At 36.7% G+C, this 22781-nt stretch overlaps 1 protein-coding gene across 6 annotated transcripts in view; it reads right to left on the bottom strand.

Annotated features, from left to right (window-relative positions):
* OXR1 (oxidation resistance 1) overlaps nt 1-22781 on the bottom strand; it is a 445002-nt gene that overhangs the window by 154503 nt on the left and 267718 nt on the right. The window contains exon 1 of one of the 6 annotated variants that reach the window (XM_019467875.2): nt 9013-9262. The exons of the other annotated variants lie outside the window; for them this stretch is intronic. Within the exon in view, the coding sequence (XP_019323420.2) occupies nt 9013-9025 (13 nt within the window). The 5' untranslated portion in view covers nt 9026-9262. Of the gene's footprint in view, nt 1-9012; nt 9263-22781 lie in introns of those variants that run through there. 6 annotated transcript variants of the gene reach the window in all.

Here is a 22781-nt window from a genome sequence, read left to right as displayed (position 1 = left end):
CTATCTCACACCATCACCCTGCTTTCTCTTTACCGTTGTTGTTCATATAGTTCTGCTAGACTTACTTTCATGGGCCTATCATTCTGAGTAATTTAAAAAAATTTTTTTTAATGTTTTTATTTATTTTTGAGGGAGAGAGAGACAGAGCATGAGCTGGGGAGGAGCAGAGAGAGAGGGAGACACAGAATCTGAAGCAGGCTCCAGGCTCTGAGCTGTCAGCACAGAGCCCGACACAGGGCTTGAACTCACAAACTGTGAGATCCTGACCTGAGCCAAAGTCGGACGCTCAACCGACTGAGCCACCCAGGCGCCCCTGTCTTCAGGCATTTTAGTATCTGTTTTGTTTTTTCTCTTTTCACCCAACTCAAAAATAATGGTAGTGCTCATCGGTTCAAATATTAACATTTCCATCTAGGAATGCCCTAAGAAAGGGGAATACACACCAGAAAGAAAGAGAAACCTATGGAAGGGATACCGAGAGATTTGAAGAAGAGGAAGAGGTGAAAAGGCAGGTGGTAGGTTTATCTAGGCACAGCAGCAGCCATGAATGTGCATATACATCAAACAGAAACCCACTAATGATCATGCATTGACCTATTTGGACTTCTACGAGAAATTCAGCCCATTATTTTAGAACATTGTATAAAGTCCATCTTAAAAAAGAAACAACTGTAAATTTGCTTTGTATTTTCAAATTTAACCATATAGGCATGACAAGGAGGCTTTCCAGAGATATTTCTGTGAACCTCAAGAGGACCCAGAGTGCTGCCTGGCAGGTGTACTGTCTTTTCCCATTATGCACTCTCCCGCCATTTTCCCACTCCTAAAAAAGCCCTAATGAACTCTTCCTCCATCCATATTTTTGGTTGATGATCTTGGTACTTAACTTATTGGAAAGAGTGAAGCATTCAGAGAACTTGCAGAGACTCTTAGTGCCACATCAATGCTCCTACTAGCACCCACAGCCACTCACTCAGCTTCTTATCTGCTCCTATTTTAGCTCATTTAGCCCCTTCTTCTTCCAGCTATTCAAAGACAATTCTTCTGGAACTCTCTACTGCACATTGTCACATTTCCCCCTCTCTACTAGATTACTCGCATTCACATAAAAACATGCTGTTATTTCTCCCATCTTAAAAAAGCTCTCTCTTGACCCAATTTATTCCATGGGTGAGTACTCCCTTCTTCTACTGCCCTATGCAGAAAAACTCCTCGAAATTTTCTATATTTGCCATTTCTAATACCTCCCACGTTCTCTCTCTCTCTTAAATTCAGTCCAGTTGGGATTCCAGCTGACTACTGCACTGAAACTGTTCTTGTTCAAGTCATCAACGTCTTCCATCCACCTTCATAAAACCAATGGTCATCTCAGTTCTCACTCAACATCTTGACCTCTACGTCCTTCCTCATTCACTTTCTTCACTGGCTTCTATGATATCACAGTCTCATAGTTTTTCTCCTACTGAACTGGTTGTTCCTTCAGGTCTTCTTCTCCCCAAACTGGAGGCACCTAGGTTTCAGTTCTTGGTCATCTGTCCATGCTTCCTCTTTTGGTGAGCTCATCATGGTTTTTGTTATCATCTCTATATTGGAAACTCCCAAAGCAGTATTTCCAGCATAGATTTTTTCCCCCTGAACCCCAGATCCATAGAGCCAACTTGCTTATTCTCCACCTGGACACCTAAGTTGACATCTCAAACTTAACATGTTCAGAAATAAACTCATGAATTCCCTGCAAACATTCACCCTCATCTTTTCCATTTCACTTGAGGAAAAATCGATTTGCTCAGGCCAAAAAACCTTGGAGGAATACTTAACTCTTTATTTTGGTTATCTTTACTTTTACTCTCTCAAACCCCACATCCCATCCATCAGGATAATTTGTTGGCTCTACATTTAAAATATAAACAGAATGTGACCACCTCTCATTACTTCCATCACTACCATCTTGGTCTAAACTGTCACTATTTCCCACCTGAATCACAGCAATAACTTCCTAACTGGTCTGTTTCCATTCTTACTGGTCCAGTGCTCTACTCTCTCCATTCCAATTAGAATAAGTCTTTTAGGGGTGCCTGAGTGGTTCACTTGGCTAAGCACCTGGCCCTTGATTTTGGCTCAGGTCATGATCTCACGGTTCGTAGGATAGAGCCCTGTGTTAGGCTCCATGCTGACAGCATGAAGTCTTGTTGGGATTCTCTCTTTCCTCTTCTCTCTCTGCCCCTCCAGTGTACATGCCCTCTCTCTTTCTCTCTCTCTCTCTCTCTCAAAATAAATAAATAAACATTCTTTTTAGAAAAGCAAATGCATATTATGCCCTAGCAGTGATTAGTGCTATGAAGGAAAATAAAGGTTGCTCTTGAGAAAGTCACCTAAACTCCTGCTCTCTCTCTCTCTCAAAATAAAAAAAATAAGAGTCAGTCTTTCTGATGTTAGTCAGATCTTGCCATTTCTTTTTTTACAATCATTTATCACTTTTGTTTTTACTCTAGGTAAGAGATATAGCCCTACAATGCAGAATAAAATCTTCTAAGATGCTACATGATGTCACCCCCCCCCCCCCATTATCTCTCCAAACTCATTTCCTATTTGCTCTCCCCTATTCACTTCATTCCAATTCATTCCCTTGGATGTTCCTGAAGTACATAAAGCAAGTTCCTGCCTCTGGGCCTTTCTTTCCTTCGTCCTGGAATTCTATTTCCCCAGGTATCTGTATTTCTAGCCCTCCTAAAAGGGCTCGTCTTTGTCATCTTAATGAGACTTACCCTTACTACCATTAAAGAAAATTACAACACACCCCTTCCCTGGCACTCCTGATTTACCTTTACTATTTTCTTTATTCATTAGCACTTATCACTTAATTTATTATAAAATTTACTTATTTATGATGTTCATTCTTTTTTTTCTATCTTTATCTACTGACATATAAGCTCCAAGAAGAACCAGATTACTACAGTATGTAGAATGGTAAATAATGAGATGTTAAAAAAAAACTGTAATAAATTCCCTTGGGCAGAAAATATAACTTGTATTCTGAATAATGGGTACATAACCTAGTATATTAGTTCAGACAAAAGTTGCCTGAGATGATAGGAGATAAAAATGAACACGGGAACATGTGATTCACTAAGTTATTAAGAAAAGTGGTGGGCTTGAAAAACCCCATTGAAAGAAGAGATTTGGCTTGTTAACCTGTATTTTGGTAGAATTTTCCTAGAAGAAGCACTAAGAATCCCAGAATCACCATCCAGAACCATCCACAACCCAAATCAATGACCACAGTTGCTACAGTAGGCTGGAGATGATGGTAACAGTCTCCTTGGTTGAATTAGAATTTTTAACACCAGGAAGGTATACCAAAAACTACAGGGATGGTAAAGAAACACATATTGCACAAATTGGGTTTATGAATCTTCTAAAACATGATGGTTTGATTATGTTTTGTCTCGTTAGAATCTTAGTTTTAATTTTTACCGAAGTTTCATATGAACTAAAGAAGCTAACAATTAGTTCTTTTGGGCATCTTATAAAATAAAGCAGTTCCTCCAATCTCTTTGCACTCCCCAGAGCCAGTCTCCAGCTCTCTCCATTCTGAGCTGCTCCGATCTGGACTGCTGTTATCTAGGATAGCTATCTCAGGGGAACTGCCCTTCAGGAGGTCCCCTTCACTTCTCCCTTAGGGGTATCTCCTGCTGCCTGGATTCTATTGCTTTCTCTTTCTTGTTTGAGTTCCTTATATTGACAGAGCACCCAAGAAAGGGAGCATGGGAGGTAAAATTTAAAGACATGCATGTATGAAAATGCCTTTATTCTACTCTCACATATTACTTATAGTTTCAGTAAAACTTCTAGTAGGAAATAATTCATCATTGGAATTTTGAAGGCATACGCCATTGTCTTCCAGCTTCTAGTTTGGTGCAGAGAAGTTCTATACCATTCTGATTCTTGATCCAGTAAATAAATATGTCTTCCAGAAGATGTGAGGATCTTTTCTTTGTCACAAGTTTTCTTAAGTCTCATAATATGTCTGAGTGTGGATTTATTCTTTTTCATTGTTCTTGGTACTGGGATATTTCAATTTGGAAACTCATGTCTTTCAGTTCTGGGAAATTTTCTTGAGTTATTTCTCTGACTTCTCTCCACTCCAATTTTTCCCCCTTGTGTCTTTTTTTAAAACTCTTGTGTAGATGATAGACTTCCATGACTGGCCCTCTAATTCTCCTATTTATTTTTCTCTTATTTTCATCCCTTTATCCTATTGTTCTACTTTGGGGAAGATTTCCTTCAAAAGCTTTTACGGAGTTTTTCATTTACGCACTCATATCTTTAATATTTTAGAGCTTTTATTTTTTGTTTTGTTTTAGAAGTTGCCCCCTCCCCCCCCCCCCCCCCCCCCCGCCCCGCCGGAATATTTTCTGTTCCTTCCAAATGTTTTTTTGTTTTTGTTTTTTTTCTGTGTTTGGTTCGGTCAATATTCTCATATCAGAAGGTTTAAGAGTACTTAAATTAAGAATTTAAAACTTTAAATTCTGGAATGCACCTTAACAGCTTTCCTACTTAGGAGCAGGACACTAAAAAAGCTTACTGGCAGTGAGGCTTGTAGGCTGTACTCTTTACTGGAAGATCCTCTGGTGGAGCTGATTCATAGAATTCTTAATGTCAGTAACTTCAGGTCTTTTCTCTTGGGTCAATCTACTTTATAAACCGACTTTTTAGTCTTATCTTCAGACTCAGTATGACCAACTGACTTTCAGGAATTCTGCACTGCAAATATGGTGCCTCTTAGCTTCTCTCTCTCCTAAGCTCTCTGCTTTCCAGTTTCCAAAACTGTTTGCTATTATTCCCTCTTTCAATTTTGGTTCTTTTTGTCCTATGTTTCCTTCTTTTCTTTTATTTTTTTAAGTTTATTTTTATCTATTTTTTAGAGAGACAGAGATGGTGTGAGCAGAGAAGTGGCAGAGAGAGAGCATGCGAGAGAGAATCCCAAGCAGGCTCCATGCTGGTGGCACGGAGCCCGATGCAGGGCTCAAACATGACTTGAGCCGAAACCAAGAGTCAGACACTTAACTGACTGAGCCACCCAGGTGCCCCAATGTTTCCTTCTTTTAAAAAATTACTTTACCGGAGGCGCCTGGGTGGCTCAGTTAGTTAAGTGTACGACTCCTGATTTCAGCTTAGGTCATGATCTCTTGGTCTTGAGATCGAGCTGCGTCAGGCTCTGCATGAGGCATGGAGTCTGCTTAAGATTCTCTCTCTCCCTCTGTTCTGCTCCCACCCACACATGCATGCATGAGCTCTCTCGCGCTCTATCTCTCTCAAACAAAAATCACTTTACTATGTATATGGTTGAGTTTTGAAATGAAACTTTAATGGTTATATTTCACCTGCCATCTTTAACAGAAAGCCTTGTTTCCAGTCATGATTTTAAGATGTTTGAAATGCTTAGGAAAATCTAATTTACTACATTTATAGATATGATTTGTTTTATAGGAGTTGTTTAAGTACCTAGAAATTATTGGCTTATTATATTTTAAATTTGCCCCATCAAGCATTTTTAGTGTTAAAAAACTGTAGTTTAAAATGTTTAAGGAAGCTTATTTAACTAGGTTTGTAAATGGAAATAAATCTCAAGGGAACTTAATCCGTTCAACTTACGAGTTAATGGAATCACGTAACTATGTATTTTTTTTGAGCAAGAGAGATTGCATAAGAAAGAGCATATGGGGAAAAGAGTGGGGAGAGGGGCAGAAGGAGAGAGAGAGAGAGAGAGAGAGAGAGAGAGAGAGAGAGAGAGAGAGAGAAATCTTAAGCAGGCTCAGTGTGGAGCGAAACATGGGGCTTGATCTCACAACCATGAGATCATGACCAGTGCTGAAATCAAGAGTGAGATGCTTACCTGATTGAGCCACCCAGGTGCCTCTCAAATAACTATATTTTTATACAAAAATACCTAGACCTCTGAATTGTGCTTAAACCTAAAGGAAAAACTGTGCTTTCTAATTAACATTCAGTTTATAGAAGTTACATATTTTAACCCAAATAACTTTAAATAGTCTTTTTCACAAAAGACCAACAAATAATCCCTCCTCCCAACTAAAAACCTAATTGATGAATCTGGAGGACATAATGCTAAGTGAAAGAAGCCAGATACAGAAGAATCACCACTGTGTGATACCACTTATATGAGAAATCTAAAATAGCCAAACTCATAGAAGCGGAGTGGAATGGTGGTTACCAGGGGCTTGGGGGAATTATTAGTCAGAGAGTACAAAGTTTCAGTTATGCAAGATGAGTAAGTTCTAAAGATCTACTGGGCGACATAATGCATATAGTTAACATTAATGTATTGTATACTAAAATAAATTCTAAGAGGGTGTATCTTATGTTAAGTGTTCTTATCATAAAAATAAGTAAGAAGAGTGGGAGAAAACTTTTGGAGATGATGGATATTTATGGGATAGATGGCCTCACAGATACATACTTATCTCCAAACTAATCAAGCTGTAACCATATACACTGCTTTTTGTATATCAATCATACCTCAGCAAAATTTTTTTGTTTTAACTCCTAATTGATGGGAATAAGTTTAAAAATAGCATAACTACATCTGTCATAGAAGTACAGAAGTTATGGAAGTAGAACTTTGATTCAGTTTTGGCTGAGGACCAAGGTTGAAAGTGAAGTAGGTACCAAATATCTCCATATCCTAAAAGTGATGCTAAGAGACTATAAACACGGTTTGGCCACCATTGGCCACCACATACCTAAGAGGTATGAAACAGTTGATATGGAAGATGCCAAAAAAGAATTTATTTGAAGAAACTGGCCAACATATTGTGTTTCTACCCCCAAACCCATACGGTTGGGGAAGAGGACAAGGAAATCTTCCTCCCCATATCAAGTCAAGTGAGAGTCATCAAAACGAATAGTTAGAGAACCTACCTACATTTGGCTGGCCAGAGAAAGAGAAGGAGTCTGTGTAGGCATTGAACTTCACTTCCACCAATGGCAGAGCAAAGTAGTCTATTTTCTGGAAACCAGATTTCATGGTAGGTTACTACCAAGATGTCACAGTAGCTAATTCTGTGGAGTTGTTAGAAAAGGACTCATGTGGGGCGCCTGGGTGGCGCAGTCGGTTAAGCGTCCGACTTCAGCCAGGTCACGATCTCACGGTCCGTGAGTTCGAGCCCCGCGTCAGGCTCTGGGCTGATGGCTCAGAGCCTGGAGCCTGTTTCCGATTCTGTGTCTCCCTCTCTCTCTGTCCCTCCCCCGTTCATGCTCTGTCTCTCTCTGTCCCAAAAATAAATAAACGTTGAAAAAAAAAAAAAAATTAAAAAAAAAAAAAAAAAAAGAAAAGGACTCATGCAAGGAGAACACCTAGTGAGAGAAGGGGTATTCCAGAAGACATCTTAAGGGCTAGCAGTATAGAGTAATTATATGTAGTTAAACATCCTCTGGCATAATTCTTAGAAGTCCATAGAAATTCATCTACTATCTGAAATGAGTATTGTAACAAAGTAAGTCAAATAGCTTGTTGGCTATGTTATTAGGGTCCATCAGAAAATGGTGCTCCCTTCTTATTTCATTGGCTAAAGACTTCACTAGACTAGAAAGAAATAAAATACTATTATAATTATGGTTGCAATTACTTGTTATTTTCCAACTATTACTAAAAAGGCCCCTGGAAAAGTCAAAGGTCTTCATTTTTCTCTTTTCTATCCCAATTTTCTACAAAATCTCCTATTTGTTTCATGGCACTTTGTGACCAATTCTATAGGCCTCTCGAAAATCTCACTGTAGTATACATTAACGATTCCTTCACAAAATAAGCCTGCTAGTCAAGCAATAAGTTTTAATAGTTATTTTCCTAAAACCAGGAAATACAACACTGTTTGTGGCTTCATGAATTTTCTTTTTCTACTTCATAAAATGTGGTGTTTCCCCCCCCCCCCAACTTTGTTATTATTCAGCTTTACGCATAAACTCAATAAGGAATTTGGCTTTTTAAGATTAGCAAAGGCAAAGTTGAAATGTTGTAAAAGACTCTCTATTTTTATTTCAAAATAAAAGTATTCTCCATTGTTGAATACTTACCACCAAGAAGAAATTATAGTAAGTTCTACAATGGCAGGGACATTTCTGCTTTGTTCATCATGCTAGATATCCATAACACAGAATAAATATGGAAAAGGAAATCACACTGTCCTCAGGTTTGCTACTTTTAGCTGTCTCACAGAACAAGTGCCTTGTTTTTAGCTTATAATTCACTTTTATACCTCCACATAATCTTGTCTTACCTAACCTAGTAGGCTTTTGTTATTTTTATTTCTTTCCAAGTGAGCTACCATGAGTTTTGGCCAATATTTTTCTTTACATTAAAACAACAACAAAACAAAACAAAACAAACAAACAAAAAAAACCCCACCTGAATTGCTATGTTTTTTTATCAACTATTTTTATAAATCATCTGATAGCATTAGAAAATTTATCAGTCACTGGCTATAAAAGGTTAAATTTTCCGATTTTTTTCCATATTAACAATTCTTTTGAGAATCTAAATATTGTTACCTTATTGTAAATACACGTGAGATTAAATGTATTACAATTTCATTTTGTTCATCTGTTCTACTGTTTAGCGAGAAAAGGACATTTGCTTCTAGAAATTTCTACAGGGAAATATGAAATGTAAGGAAGAAAAATCAAACAATATTAATAGAAATAAGATAAATGTTTTAAGAGTTTTTTCAAAACTCCTACCAAAGTATCACATTATTATAGTTAGCTAATATAAGTAGTGCTTTCTTCTTAAAGTCAAAGGTTGGCAATTTTTGGTACTTACTCAATAATAGGGCCACTATACAGATCTCCAAATCCACTGTTATTTGCATAAGATTCTATCATTTAGTTAATTTCCATGTTTTGCTAGCAGGACTATGCTTTCCCCAACTAATGATTGACATTTCAAGTAAATGAGAAATAGGATAATAGAAAGGCATGATTTTAGAAACTTACTTCTCAGCTTCATACATATGGGGCATATTTCCTTGGAATTCAGCCTTCTGTAGCAGTGGGTTGGCGACTTCTCTTTCAAACATTCTTGCTATTTCACTGGGTTTATTTCCATCCTAAATTCTAAATATCCAAGTACAAAGTGTCTTTGAATAGCACCATTTTTTATCCATCTTTAGCAAACTGTCAAAGTGAGAAGTCTACACCTTCCCACTTGTCTCCTTCTGACTAATTTTGAGAAGATTTTAGAGCTGGGCAAGACAGTGGTAGCCCAAAGAATGAAGAAACAAATATGTGTTTTAGGTTCAAAAGAGCAAGTTATTCATTTACGCAAGGAATGTTCTGGGAAATATTTAGCTTCTGAAATTAAACACATTTAGAAGCCTGGAAAACATTTAAATATGCTGCCCCCATATTGTTCCTTGCAAAGTATTAGCTTCAGTGATATTACATTTTCTGAAATCAAAGTTATATTGCTCCATCAAAAAATTGAAAAGGATATAATGTTTTACAGACAATAACCAGTGTTGATGAGGATGTGGAGAAATTAGAACCCTAGTGCACTAAACGCAGGACTGTGAAATGGTGAAATCGTTATGGAAAACAATTTGGAGGGTTTGCAACAAATTAAAAATAGAACTACGAAAGATCCAGCAAACTACTTCTGTATCTATATACACAAGAATTGAAAACAAGGTCCCAAAGAGATATTTGCACCCCCATGTTCATGGCAGCACTATTCATCATAGCCAAGAGTTGTAAGCAACCTGAATGTCTACTAATCGATAAATAGATAAATAAAATGTATTATGTGTGTGCAATGCAATAATATTCAGCCTTAAAAAGGAAGGAGATCTATCTTGTCAGACGTTCCAAGATGGATGAACCTTGAGAACTTTATACTAATGAGCATAAAGCGTTTTGTTTTGTTTTTTTCACTAATAAGTAAAAGAAGCCAGTCAAAAAAAGACAAATACTGCATGATTCCAGTTATATAAGCCATCTAAAGTAGTCAGATTCAAAGAAACAGGAAGTAGAATAGTAGTTACCAAGGGTTAGCATTAAGGGGACAAGGGAAAATGGGAAAAAAATCAGGTTTATAAAGTTTTTGATATACAGGATGAAAAAGTTCTGCATCTCTCTTTTACAACAGTGCAAATATTCTTAACACTACTGAACCGTACACTTAAAAATGGTTAAGACAATAGAAAGGTACAATGTTTGAAAGGATTCTTATTTAAATTATTCTCTGCATGTCATTCTGTGTATTTAGAGTCATAGCTGCCAGTCAATCATACCCAAGAATAAAATGCTGGTCATCAGTATAAGTTGAATCATGAATAGTGATTTTATGCGGCTTGCTGGAAGTGTGTGGTCCATCAGAATGCACATGCTTCCACTGTGAGCCGTGTGGGATGACAACAGCATCTGGGCTGTGGCCGCAGGACTAGTGAAACTTTTTGGAGTTTTAACCAATCATTGCTTTCCTAAACCTCACTGAATTGGAAAAGTCAACAGCTTATTAAGGCTAACCTACATAAAATCAAGAGCATACAGCACTGTGATTAAGAATATGGGCTCATGGGGTGCCTGGGTGCCTCAGTTGGTTAGGCGTCTGACTTCAATTCATTCAAGTCACGATCTCACAGTTTGTGGGTTCTGGCCCCGTGCTGGGCTCTGTACTGACAGCTTAGAGCCTGGAGCCTGCTTCACCTTCTGTGTCTCCCTCTCCTGCTTGTGAGCACACGCCCTCTCTCTCTCTCTCTCTCTCAAAAATAAATTAAAAAAAAAAAAAAAAAAAAAAAAGAATATTGGCTCAGAACTTAGTCTGAGTGTGAATCCTGACTCCCCTTATTAGAAACAGTGTGATTTTGGACAAATTACTTAACCTCTCTAAACTTTAAGGTTTTTTTCCCCCCTCTCATCCATTTAGTGAGAAGTTTGTAATTACTTTGTGGGTTTCCAATGAGCAGTACATCAGGTGAAACATGTGTATACTTACTGTAGTGCCTGGCACATAATAAACACTGATATCTTGGCTATCATGTTTTTTGTTTTGTTTTGTTTTGTTTTTGGAAGAGATGTTTGAAGCTAGGGATTTTCTTCTCAATATTCAATATTCTGAGTGGGAAAATAAATCAAACTGTTTTAGTGAGTCTCTAAAATCAGGTTACATAATTACTTTGATTTGTAGATTACTTGTTTCTTCAATTATTAAGGTATTAAATATTCAAACATTAATGATATTCATCTTTACCATTGTTACCACCAAACTCTATGACATTTTATGAAGTAGCAAGAGAGTACTGGCATCACCTTGCAGTAATGGAAAGAACATTCAATTTGGAGGAACAAATTTGGGGTAAACAATTTGTTGATTGCTAGCTGGGTTACACTGGACACATTATATGAACTCTACTTCTTTGGACTGGTCCCTCATATAGATAATTATATCAAGTTTTGTTGGAATCTTGAAAGTTAAATGTGATCAATTGTAACCATGCTTACAAAGAAACTCTGCAAACCCTAATAAATTCTTTAGAGTTATTTGATAATTAAAATGTATGATTAGATTAAGAGTTATTGCTATAGGATGTATATCATTAGTAACTATCATTGTCTAGGGCAAAAAAAGTGTTAGCCAATTACATGCAGGTTCACTTTCATAGGTGAAAATAATATCCTTTGTCTCATACGTGGAGCTCAAGTATGAACCCAGCTACACTGTTAATTGCTTAACCCAGCAGCCTGGCTTTGAACAGGCTGTTCTAAGATTTCTATTCTGGTAACTGCTTCCTCCAGATTCCTACGATCTTTGGGCCTTTCAAAGACAGGCTGAAATTACATTCTAAAGGATTTTATCAGTAGTGATTTTTCTTCCTTTTTCATTTATGGAAATAGGTGCCACAAACAGATGGAGGGTTTGATAGTTGTGTAAGTAAGCGATGTCTACTTAATAATGCTTCCATAATGTTAGTGAATCAGGAAAACAGTCACTTAGACATGATATTCAATTTTAGACTCAACAAAGTCATCAAGTATCATTACCGAAGGGTAACAAACAATTGCTAACATTTGAGTCATTTTTCTGTGCTGAACAATTCTAAGCAATTTATATGGATTATTCAACTTAATCTTTATAATATTTTTCAGGCAGATATGTTGTATTCATATTATACTTAAGAAAACTGAAGTAGAGAGGCAGAAACCTGCCTAAGGTCACACAACTAGTAAATGGTTGGACCAAGATTTGAGTTCAGTTCATTCTGACTCCAGAGCCAACAAACTCAGCCATAAGGCTTTACAACATCCTTCCCTGAATACTTGGAGAGAACCAGAAATACAAAAATAGTTACCTATTACTTCTCCCACTTTGGCCTAGGCTTTTCGACTCTTTCTTTTTTTTTTTTTTTTTTTCAGTAGAGGCTGGCCAGCTTGGGAAGCAGTAAGGCTAAGTAAGGCTAACCCTGGCCTCAGGGAAGATGAAAGGACACAGGAGAACCAGAATTTTGAGAAATTTCCAGGGTCAAGGAACAGCAATTACAGGATGTAAGACAGAAAGGGATGAGTTTCACATGGTTACTATATAACTAACCCAGCCATAAAGAGGCAATTGCAGCAAAGGGAAGCAGTAAGCCAGAAATGCAGTCTGGGACAAGTCAGGAACCCAGAGTAAGCTCAAAATATCGGGAATAAAAGTAGTTATGGCTAAAGACAGGCAAAGGTGGCCAAAAACTTCAGGAGCTAGGAGAGGTCAGTCCAAGTCAGCAACACAGAATGTGGCATGTATTGATTGGCACTTGGCATATTTTCTCCCTATGCATGAAGAAGGTTGAGAAGATTAGGTTTTAATTGAGGTCAAATGTAGTGGTTGAGTTCAGATGCTAGTAGGAACAGGACAGAGAGTAAATGGGAAGAAGGAACAACCTTGTTGATAAGAACAATGTGAGGGGCTCCTGGGTGGCTCAGCTGGTTAGGCATCCCACTCTTGATTTTGACTCAGGTCATGATCTCACAGGTTCGGGTTCGTGGGATGGAGCCCTCGGCTCAGCGCTGTGCAGAGCCTGCTTGGGATTCTCTCTCTGCGTAGCTCTCTGCCTCTTCCCACTCCCCATCCCCTATGTGCTCTCTCTCTCTCTCTCAAAATAAACAAATAAAACTTAAAAAAAAAAAAAAAGAACAATGCAAACACCACTGAGCTGATGAATGTGTAACCAGATGTGCTAAGTATTTTGCTAACCAACGAATTTAGTACTCAGAGTCCAGAATTCAGATGCAAGTGGGACAAGGAAATGAATCCATTTTAAAAATTAATGATTGATCTATTTTACAACCACATTAACTTTGTAAGTTATTTCCTTCCTGTCTTCCTGTCACATTTTTACAATTATATATATGTGTGTAAATACACACATATATACATATAAACTACACATATAGAGATACACATACATACACCCATACACATAGAGTATATATAGTCAATGTTAAATTCCTTAAAAGGTTGATAAAGAAGCTATGCTGGGGGGCGCCTGGGTAGCTCAGTCGGTAAAGCATCCAACTTCAGCTCATGTCATGACCTTGTGGTTTGTGGGTTCCGGCTCCACGTCAGGCTCTGTGCTGACAGCTCAGAGCCTGGAGTCTGTTTTGGATTCTGTGTCTCCCTCTCTCTCTGCCCCTCCCCCACTCATTCTCCCTTCCTCCCTCTCTCTCTCTCTCTCTTTCAGAAATAAATATAAAACTATTTTTTCAGAAATAACATTAAAAATTTTTAATAAAAAAAATTAAAAAAGAAGCTATGCTGGGTCATGAGAAGAACTATGATTTATATCCCTGAACCATATAGAACTATATATATCTTATATATGAACTCTTTCTTTTTGCAAAGTTCAGATAGCTTCTATCAGTTATCACATATGTGTCCATGTTAACTTATAACATTAACTAGTAGGAAAATTATTTTATCAATCCATGTATTTCTGCTTTAGGAAGTTATGTTGTACATCCATATTGCTTTATCAGTCAATATAGCCCGGAGACAGAATAGAATATAAAAAATAGTTTAGGTTTGAGGTTGATAACACCAAGTTATCACCAATGGCAGTTGTAGGAAGCAGCTGCTAATTCCAGGGCTGGGGAACAAAAGGAAGTGGCTGGAATTATTAAACATAGGAACTTAGAGAAGGGTTGCTACTGGAATGAACACTGGTTGCCCAAGTAAAGAAGGGTAGCTGATAAGTATTTACAGGAATGGCAAGCACACAGGTGTTCCTTCTGCCTTCCCTCCCTGCAGTCTCCCTCTGGCGCCCCCTATGGGCAGGGCCTAAAAGGTAGCAGCTGGCAAAGCAGAAACTGTTCTGAGACCCAGCCCAGCCTCGCGAAGCTGAATCCTGAACAGTGGGTTTGGACCTGAGAGTCAATAACTTAAAAACAGGCAAATGTAGAAATATATTCAGTGTACTTAATCATTTAATAAATGAAATCATGTAATTTGTCTGTGTGATCAGTTTAGAAAATCCGCAGATACTTATTTCAAGCTAAAATTACAAAAATATTTCATACATTTATTAATTAATTATCTGGAAAATACTATGAATTCTTCTAAGTATAACATTATTTCCCCAAAATACAAAGAAACAAATTTACACGGAAGAAATGCCACAGAAAATTTACATAAACATTTCATTCCTGTATGTAAGATGAGCACATATAAAAAATTTTTAAATACTTTTTTGTTTTAAATTATTACAGTTCTACTGACCTAAAATACGACTTTAATTTATAAAATATCTCCAATATTATTTAAATAGCATGAACAGTCTGTCTAAATATATACTTGCCTAATTTAAGAATTTCCTTGCTAATGTCATAATGTGTGATGGACTATTATGACCATTACTTTACAGAACAAACAATTTAAACCGCATCCAAGAGACATATCTAATAGACCCCCAATTATCCTTGTAACTAGACCACTGAATATTATTTAAAAATTAAAAAAATTTAATTATCTTTACTAGAGCAATATTTACATTTTAGAAATTTTAAAAGACACAGAAAAAGTAGAAGAAAAAATAATCTTACCAGACCAAGAAAATCATAGTTAATGTTTTAATGCTTTTACTTTCAAGATATCTCTTTTTAATTTTTAAAATCCTATTTGTGATCTAATTCTATGTGCAAAATTATATTCAGTTTTTTTATTATAAATGTTTTCCTGTGATATTAAAGCTCCTTGCAAAAATAATATTTATGAACTTTTTACTCTTCTTTGAATAGACGAGCCATAATTTCATTAAATGGAATGTTATAAAAATGTCACAATGTTAAAAAACAGAATTTCAAGTTGTTGTTGTCGTCAGTGGTGGTGTGTGTGGGGGGGTGTTATAAAAGATACAAAATCTGTATCTCCTCTTTGTCGATCTCTCAGCTACCATTATTTGTTCTTAATGTTTGCTGCTCTTTTCAAATTAGCTGTTTTTAATCTGCCAAGGACTTGGAAATCATACGATCAAACGTGTTAGGATTTTCTCTAAATTCAGAGTTAATGTGCTTTGAAATGAGAGTTTGAAATCTCTCCTCTGACAAAACTGCATGAGCTTGGGCACATAAATAAATGAGGTGTCATTTACTTTAGTAATTCAATACCTGCTCTTTTTCAAAAATATATATTGTTCAAGATTCTTGGGCTGAATCAAGTTGGTTGGTATCATTAAATTAAATGTATGCCATTCAAAGCAGGTGTCATTAAATGAGATACTGTATTTCATTTTGAAGCAGCTTTAGTGACTCAGTCACATGAGAGTTTAAATTTGCATTAAAACAAGGGATGAATAAATGACCAAAATAATAGACTTTAATGTAGACATGAAAATATTGCTGGGTACACATGAAACCATACTCAGGTTCACCAGTTCATAGAGGGTCTGTGAATGTGCTTTATCAAATAAGGCAAATTGCATTTATTTAATTATAAAAATGCTAGTGAGGGTGATATGAACGAGACTAGAAGAACAAGTTGTAGAAATTTTCAATATCCTTTGTGGAAAGTGGCTTAGCAATCTAGACCTAGAGCATTTAAAATTTCTCACCTTCTGATTCCATTTCATTTTTAAGATTCTATTCTAATAATTCAAAATGCAGACAAAAATTTATGCAGAAAGATGTTCATAGTAGCATTATTAATACAACAAAGACTGGAAACTCTAAGCATCTAGTGATAGCAACAGAATAAATTCTGATACTTCTCCAGGTTAAACTAATGCAAACATAAAAATGATATTTAGTGTCTCATTTTAATGATGTGAGAAAATTGTACAGTATTAGGTTAAAAAAATGTAAAACTGTGTCTAATTATGTGACTAAAAAGAAAATTCTCGTGGAGAAAAGTCATAAAGGAAACGCACCAAACTCTTAACAATGGTTATCTGTGGCTAGTCAATGGTTGATTGTTAGCTTCTATTTTTTTTTTGTATTTTCCAAACTTTCAGAAGTGTGCATTTTTAGAAATCAGAAATAAACAGTGCATATTATAATGATTTTTAAATGCTGGATTCTATAACCCATGGTATCTGAAGTAGAAACATTATTTTCATGCACACAAATCTCATATTCTGTTCATGACAGTTTCTATTTGGACAACCTGGTCCACTTGTTGAGAAAACTGGGCGGATGCAACTTAGCTTTGGTGGATAGGAAGTTATGCAGCCTCTTCAGAGGCTGTGTCCCAGAGCCTGCTAGTTCTCTCCCTCTTATATGTATTCATCTTTTTCAAGGATAGAGGGTTTAATTGGGCACTAAGTTGTCCAGCAAGTAGTTTCTAGCCAATGAGAAATGAACAGAAGCAACACGACAACTTTTGAAGCACGTTCCTACAAAGAAAGTTCTGTGCCCATCTTTTCTTTTCCCTTCTTTTCACTGGTTAGGATGCAGATGTTAGAGTGGACACTAGAGAAGCCTTTTTTTTTTTTTTTTTTTTTTGGACTTTGGGATGGGAAATGAATATTAAGGATGCCAGAGGAACTAGAGTAAGTTTCTACCACTGACAGCAAAAAATTTGCCCAGGACTGCCTACCTCAGACTGCTGTGTGGGGCAAAAAGAAAATCTTTTGGCCTTTATTATAACAGCCAAATTAGTATCCTAACTATTGCTGTTCTATCTGACAGAAGCAGCTGGATTTGGTTGGCTACTTTTAGAAGATTAGTTCACCATTAATTACACCCAAACTAAAATTACTATATTTATTAGCCATTCCCCAACATTTAAATAGCTAATCTTAACGCATTCTATAGGGTAATTAATATAGCTATTTGAGAGTGCAGAGTGCCATGCTACTTGAAACCAGATGTCCCCGAAGCCATCTAGGGTTCTTCTAAGAATGAATGCCTTTTTTTTTTTTTTTTTTAATTAAAAATCACTTATAATTTGCCATATGGCTCAGACTCAGTTGCTGGAGAAGATTCAAAGTATTTGTTGGGATGATGTTGGGAGCACTTTCAGGCCACATGGCTTTCTACACCAGTACTGAATTAAGAATCAGGTTCTCAGCCGTTCACAATAGAATGTTAGAAACTTCAGATCTGATGTCTTAAGTATAAAGTAACTTTGATTTACTTTACATCTTAGAATACTATATGCTATGGTCCCTTCTTAGAGAACTAAATCTTGAATTAACCACAACAGAATACTGTTCAAGTATTTAAAATGGCTTTATTTGAAAGACTAATAGCTGTATTTGCAATCTATTCTAGATTCTCCAAATCATGTCTCCTATTAAATCAAAACATCAGAAAACAAAAACGTATACAAAAAGTTAGTATTTGACTGGTGTTTCTGACCTAATCTAGGAGAATCATTATTGGATGTAATGTCTCTGTGAAAACACTTTCTTCTTTCTTTTTCTTTTTTTCTTCCTCTTCCTCTTCTCCTCCTCCTCCCCCACTCCTTTTTCTGACAATACTTAATTCAATAAGCTCTTCCTTGAATTTAATTTCCAGAAGTATAAGGTGAACTTCAAGCTTCCTTTTTTTCAATTATATATCTCACATATACATATAAAACCCAGTGTTTCCCATTTAATCAAAACTACTCTGGTGGATATCTGCCCTTTTAGCTACCTAGCATATATTCGCACTACTCTTCCTGACATCACCCTACTCCAAGGCAACCCATGTGCTTCAAGGGTAACTGACTTGGCCTCCAAATTAAAAGTAGAATCTGTGGCTCAGTCCTCAGGAATTGGCATGACCCCATACCTAGGTCACATTTATTGAGAAAAGAATGGGCAAGTGCTCTAAGTTGATTCATTTAGGCCAAAGCTCAGGATTTTTGTTTGAGAGTAGAAAAAACTTTTCTTCTTTGCTGAGTATCAGTGAGATAGCATGTATAAGATACAAGTTCTCGACCATTCATAATAGATTGTTGGCTACTTCAGACTAGACATTTTAATCACAAAGAAACCTGAATGTGAACAAGGTAACCATGTTGGGACCATGAAGTAGGAAGCCTCCACAGAATATAGGTAGCACTAAAGTAGAGGTGAGAAATGGAGACAGCATGAGTGTGGGTCCATTTCTCATCTTTTAAGTAGACAGATCAAGCCTGACCTTGTCAAGCTTACCTCTGGATTTCAGTCAACTTTGCCTATGAATTTATTTTATTAAAATCAATTTGAGATTGATTTTCTGTTGCTTGTAACCAAAAGCATCCTGATAGAGACAGCAAGAAATTGAGACAAATTCAGGGCTTATCTCCAACACTAATTTCATCTCACATTCCTGATAATGACAATTTCCTCTCTTCCAGGTGGTCCTTGTTTTGTTTTGTTTTTAATTTAATTACACCATTTTACAGTATGTTTAATTTCATAAACCTCTGTAGACTTTTCTTGCATTGCATGGGAAGGTGATGAGAAAGAAACATATGTTAATTCTCTGCTTACTTTGTTAGACATTTAATGTGTACTATTTTATTTAATTGTCAAAACTGAGACTTTAGATTTTTTTTAATGTTTATTTATTTTTGAAGGAGAGGGAGACAGAGTGTTAGTGGGGGAGGGGCAGATAGAGAGGGAGACACAGAATCCGAAGCAGGCTCCAGGCTCTGAGCTGTTAGCACAGAGCCCGACGAGGGGCTCAAACTCACAAACCATGAGATCATGACCTGAGCCAAAGTCGGACACTCAACCGACTGAGCCCACCCAGGCACCCTAATACTAAGACTTTAGGATTTCCACTAATCTATAAGGAAAATAAGATTCAGAGAAGACAAGATTCCCAAGGTCACACAGCCGTTAATTCAGCTGCTAGGATCTGAATCCCCAAAGCTCAATCTCTATTACACTAGACTGCTTTTGATGAGTAACAAATTCCAACCAAATAATAACAGGCCCAGGGAAATACCATTTAATATATGAGTGTTTGAAACATTGGCTACTGCCTGCCTCTCTAAATTTGTGTCATGTTTTAAGAATTAAAATTTTTGTTTTGGAAAAAAAATGAGTATTTTTCAGGTCACACAGGGATAATTTCAATGTCTGCAAAATAAGACAGGTTATCACTGAGTCCTAAAAAAACATGAATGTGCTAATTTGAACAGTCTGACAACTAGTACCTATTTTCCCTCAATCTTTGTCTTCAGGAAGCACCATATGTTTGAAATGATTCTTTATTAAAGAGCTATTTTTAGATATCTTCCCCATCTCTCTAAGCCAGGTCTCACAGTTCAAATCTACCTCTATATTTAAAACATGATTCTTGGCCATTCTTCTGTTTTCATACTTTAATTTCTCCTTTGATTTTTTTTGGCAACTTTCTAGTCCATAATAACCTCCTTCCCCTGCAGATGGGAGGCCAGCCTCTTTGTCTACTTTTATATCATGTTTTTCTAGCATGCATTGAAGTTCAAGTTTCATACTTTTTCTTTCGACATCTGTTTAATTCTTCATTTTAAATTCTTGCTCCCCTCCTCTCTCTAAATCACCACTCTTTCAGCCAGCCTCTTCCCTAATTGTTAATATTGGCAACTATCCCTCTGTAAGCTACTCCATAGATAGCAAAATCATGTCTAAATCTCGTGGCAATCACTAACTGACCACTTCAAACTGATCCTATGCAATACAGAAAATATAAAAAATATACAGAAAATACAGGCTCTGGACTTCCAGGTCTACATAGAAATATCTTCAAGGGACAAAAAAAAAAAAAAAAAAATCTCCAATCTGGAGATGCTGACATAGTGGGAGCAGCATTAATGATGGTGTTTATGAATATCAAAGTTGGAGCACATGAGGAAGAATAATGGAATATTGTCTGATGCATCATTTCACGTAAGAGTGGATGATAAAAACGTAAGAATCATGGCCGGGCGTGAAACTGATCAAACCATGAAAGCCACACCATGACAGTGCACTGACAAGAAAGCAGTAGCTGTGAAAACTTATGTAAGGCCACCTTCAGCTGCAACATGTTCTGGTTATTTCAAAGCATTTGCACCTAGAGATATAAATAATAATCTATTTACCTTGGAAAAACAACTCCCACACAGACATTTCACATCTGATTCCATGAAAGAAGAACACTGAACAGGCTACAAATATTTCACAAGGTTTTACTGTGTTTCCGGGTTTCATAACAGTTTGTGATTAACTTAAATGGACACTGTCAAACTTTTTACACTATTTTAGCAAGATTTTATCCTTGCTGGGTCATAGGATCTTGGATCCCAGGAAATGTAGAAATGGTTATTGACAAAATTTAGTATGCAATGACCTTTTTAAAACTTTTTTTTAAAGTTAATTTATTTATTTTGAGAGAGAGACTGTGTGCATGCAAGCAGGGGAGGGGCAGAGAGAGAGGGAGAGAAAGAATCCCAAGCAGGCTCCTCAGTGTTGGCACAGAGCCTGATGCTGAACTCAAACCCATGAACTGTGAGATCATAACCTGAGCTGAAATCAAGAGTCGGACGCTTAGCTGATTGAGCCACCCAGGTGCCTCTAAACTGGTTTCTAAATTTTTTTCAGCATAATACCTACTATCTGTGAGAGTGCAGGGAAACGCTCAATCTCAGTTGATGAGATTATAAATTGACATTATCTTTTGGAGAACAATTTGGCAATATATGTAATAATTCTCTAAAATTGTGAGTAAATTACTTGCACTTGGCAATTCTACTCTAATGAATTTATCCAAACAGTAGTAAAGGAGAAAGGCATATATTTATTTGTCTGACTGTTGATTAAAATACTATTATAGACAAAAAAGAACAAACAGAAAACCTTACAAGGCAGACAACAGAGGATCTACTGAGTAAGCTGGGATATATCTACACTGTAGAATACTATATAGCCACTGAAAATGATGCTGCAGAATCCATTTATTGGCCCCAAAAGATACAGAGGATAAATTAGGTTAAAAAGAGTATTGAGTGCGCACTCTTGGCTGGCATGTTTTAGATGCTGGAAGAACAATACTGAACAAATCAAAGCACATTCCGGGCCGTTGCACCCCATACTCTGGTGTTGACCTTAGCACCATATAGTATCAGCCTGTTTTGTCAACGTGTACACATTGTGCACACATAGTTTAGAAAGCTGGCAAATTATATTTTAGGTTGTTCTCTCTGGAGAGTGTGTTTATGCTTCCTTTCTCCTATTTTAAAATTTTTGTTTAATGTTTCTATTTATTTTTGAGACAGAGCATGAGCAGGGGAGGGGCAAAGAGAGGGGGAGACACAGAATCTGAAGCAGGCTCCAGGCTCTGAGTTGTCAGCACAGACCCCAATGTGGGGCCTGAACTCACAGAGTGTGAGATCATGACCTGAGCTGAAGTCAGACGCTCAACCAACTGAGCTACCCAGGCACCCCCCTTTCTCCTATTTTTTATATTATCCAGTATTTTGTATAATGAATAATCATGTTATTTTTAATTTAAAGATTTTCATATGCAACAGCCAGTAATAGTGAAAAAGTAGTGAAAAGGAGCGATGAGAAAAGGTTTTCTAAACACAGGAAGCAACCGACTTCTTCTACTTCAGATGTATTTCATTCACAAAAATTAAGGCCAAGACAAACAGAAAAAGAGACAGCCAGCAGGACAATTATTTCAATAGATGTTTTCATTCTTTTTACCGAGACAATTCAGGAGGAAAAGATATATATATCTCAAATATATATATATATAGATAGATAGATATATTTTATCATCCTTCTAGTATAGTTTGGGGATTATAACTTTTCTGTAGGGACGAGAGGTCAGAAGCCAAAAGATTTCACTGAAAAGGTAGGTTTGAGATACCAGAAATGATGCCAGATAAGAAAAAGAATACAATTTATGCAGGATCAGAAGTGTAAGTGAAGGATTCTGTACTTGGAATTTTAAATACTCCCTCATTTATGTATCATAAATCCATGAAGTAGGTGTTCTCCATTTGTCTCACATGAAGAATGTGAGAAGGTTATCACGTTCATATTCATGCACTTAGGAAGTAAGGAAACAAGATCTGAATGCATATCTGGGTCCACAATTAGTCCTTCTTTCATGAACTTGGTTGGTAGAGAAAACAAGATATAATAGAGTCAGAGACCTTAAAAGTCAGAGTTTTAGGTCAGCAAAGGACCTTATAGATCATGTGTTTCCATTTCCTCATATTATAGACGGGAATACAATGACTCCGGGAGGCTAAGAAACTTATCCAGGGTCACATTCCATTAGCAGTAGAGAGTAATGATCATAAAATATCATAATTTGAATCATTAAGCAATTATTTTATTTTC

The sequence above is a fragment of the Panthera pardus genome, unplaced genomic scaffold (genome assembly GCF_024362965.1).
Source record: "Panthera pardus isolate Hobbes unplaced genomic scaffold, ASM2436296v1 HiC_scaffold_7, whole genome shotgun sequence".
NCBI classification, from domain to species: Eukaryota; Metazoa; Chordata; class Mammalia; order Carnivora; family Felidae; genus Panthera; species Panthera pardus.
The sequence above is the reverse complement of the archived record's forward strand: the minus strand, read 5'-3'. Positions and strand labels throughout refer to the sequence as shown.